Source organism: Loa loa (genome assembly GCF_000183805.2).
Source record: "Loa loa unplaced genomic scaffold supercont3.628, whole genome shotgun sequence".
Classification (NCBI taxonomy): domain Eukaryota; kingdom Metazoa; phylum Nematoda; class Chromadorea; order Rhabditida; family Onchocercidae; genus Loa; species Loa loa.
Genome location: NW_018108808.1, coordinates 1 through 2350, shown reverse-complemented (window position 1 = coordinate 2350; position 2350 = coordinate 1). Strand labels below are relative to the sequence as shown.

General features: G+C 27.1%; 1 protein-coding gene across 1 annotated transcript; it reads left to right on the top strand.

Moving 5' to 3' along the window:
* Positions 1–1621: 1621 nt before the first annotated feature.
* On the top strand, positions 1622–1778 carry LOAG_14729 (hypothetical protein; the record flags this gene model as incomplete). Its single annotated transcript, XM_003150222.2, has 1 exon — positions 1622–1778. A coding segment is annotated over one exon (156 nt), but the record flags the coding sequence as incomplete, so codon positions are not given.
* Positions 1779–2350: the final 572 nt, after the last annotated feature.

The following is a 2350-nucleotide window of genomic DNA, read 5'->3' as shown; positions in this document are numbered from 1 at the left end:
CTTAGAAAAAAAAAAAAACTAGAAAGAAGAAAAGAATGAATAAATAAAGAAACAAACAGTTAAATGTAAAATATAAAAAAGATAGAAAAAAAAAAAAGACTAAGTTAAAATCCTTTGAGTTATGTAAGACTGAAATATGATATCCTCAAATTGGCATTCTTTTACAACAAAATTCATTGCACTATTAAATGGAACAAAACAAAAAAGAAAAAAAAGAAAAAAAAAGTTAACTTACATCATTTTTACTTTTTTATTTTTTAATCATTTTTTTTCTTTTCTTTTCTCTCGTTTTTTCCCTCCTGTCTTTCCCACAGTTACTTTGCATTCATTTTTCATCCTATATTTCGCATTTTTCTTTTCCTCCTCTTTCTGTTCTAGTTTATTTATTTATTTATTTATTTAATTACCTATTCATATATTTATATTTATTTATTGGTTTATTTACCCGTTCATCTATTTATTTAAATTTATTTATTTATTTAATTAATTTATTTAGGAAGAGAAAACATGAGCTAAATTGCTGTTAAAATTGTATGTTTCGGTTCGAAGGAATTTTCAAATAATTGATTAATGGATTTTACCCTTTTTTTTCTTTTTTTTCTGTTCTAAAATTTCGATTAAATTTTGGAATTTTATTTGAAGTAATGATTGGAAAAGAAAATCAAAAATAGTAGGAAAATAGGAATGAAATGAAATTGATATTTAAATGTAATGTAATACTGATATTATTACAAAAATATCAATCACAACAAATATTCCTATCCGATTTTTTGATAAAAATTATCATTTATACAACAAATCCTTGATTATATTTGTAATTAAATGAGCACAAAAAATCATCTGCTATTTTTCATTTCCATCATTCATTCTTTTGATTTCTGTGAAAAAAAAAAAAAATTGGATAGAGTAAGCTAATAAACTAAGAAATTAATTGATCAATCGATAATGGATTATAATAGATTGATATTACCAAAATTAGCTGAATGGGATTGATAAGCTATTAAACTAATAATCGATAATGATGATGATAATAATGATAGTGATAACAGTTTAGTGATGATAATGGATAAATGGGATAGCAAAATGATAGGTTGATGTTAGTGGAAGGATTAATTAATTATTTATTGAAGATGGATAAGAAAAAAGAAAAAAAAAAGGAAATGTGTGCTACAAAGTGATAAATGATAATTTATAAGAAAATAACGCTAACAAAAAAAAAAAAAGATGGCGGAGCGGATTTTTTTGGAAAAGCCGGCGGAATCAACCCGATTGCCCCACCCCCACAGTCCATTTAGCATTTTTTACTTCGGTTAGGGTCGACTACAAACGTCCAATATCAGCTTGATGGTTGATTAGTTGTTGTTGGCATTAGTTTACTCGCTCGTTCACTTCAATCATTCATTCATTCGCTCGCTCGCTTTCATGCTAACACTTCTCTGTGTGACGACAATTACATTTCATTGTTAGTGCGTACATGTTTGTGCGTGTGTATGTATGTGTATGTGTGTATGTATGTATGTGTACGTGTATGTATGTATGTATGTGTATGTATATATGTATATGTACGTATGTAGAGATGGATGTATATATATGTGCATATAATATATTGGATAGCAGGAAGATGTCATCCGGATCCGGTGGAACATTGAACCGTTTCCGGATTTCATCAGTTACGCAATCGACGAACAACAATCAAAAGCAAGAAGAGCAAGAACCATCTCAACATCCGTTTCAGCTTATTGCACAACCTCAGCCGAATGTTCCAATCATTTCTACCGGTATGATTTATTTCATATATTTAATTTCAAATAATTCTAATTCAATTCCGCTTTTAATTTCGATATTCTGGTAAATTGTCAAAAATTTCGCATGAATTTGTTCACTTAAATTTATTCTCATTTCTATGAATTTTTTAATTACCACTTGCCTTATCAGCTTGGCTATAATTTATGCGTCTAATAAATGAAAAAGAAAAAGAAAAAGAAAAATCGTTTTTAATTTAAAATAATATTTAATTGATCAACAATCGCAGTCATTTTTTTTTTCTCATTTAATTTCAATTGCTTTCCGTTCTCCGTTCCTTTTCATCAATTCTTATTGTGTTACATTTAATATTCCTTATCATTCCAACGATACACCGCACCACTCAGCCTGAGTAATTTGGTGACAATAAACGATTTGATTGTCAACCAAATCAAACATCACAAGTTTTTCTTTTTTTTTTTAACATGAATAAAAATAGGAAAAAAAGGAATACGTAAAAATTTTGTTCGATTATTTTCATTATCGAAATATACATTTAGCATTTAATGGATAATTTATATAGCATAGTTAAATATTAAACAAAAAG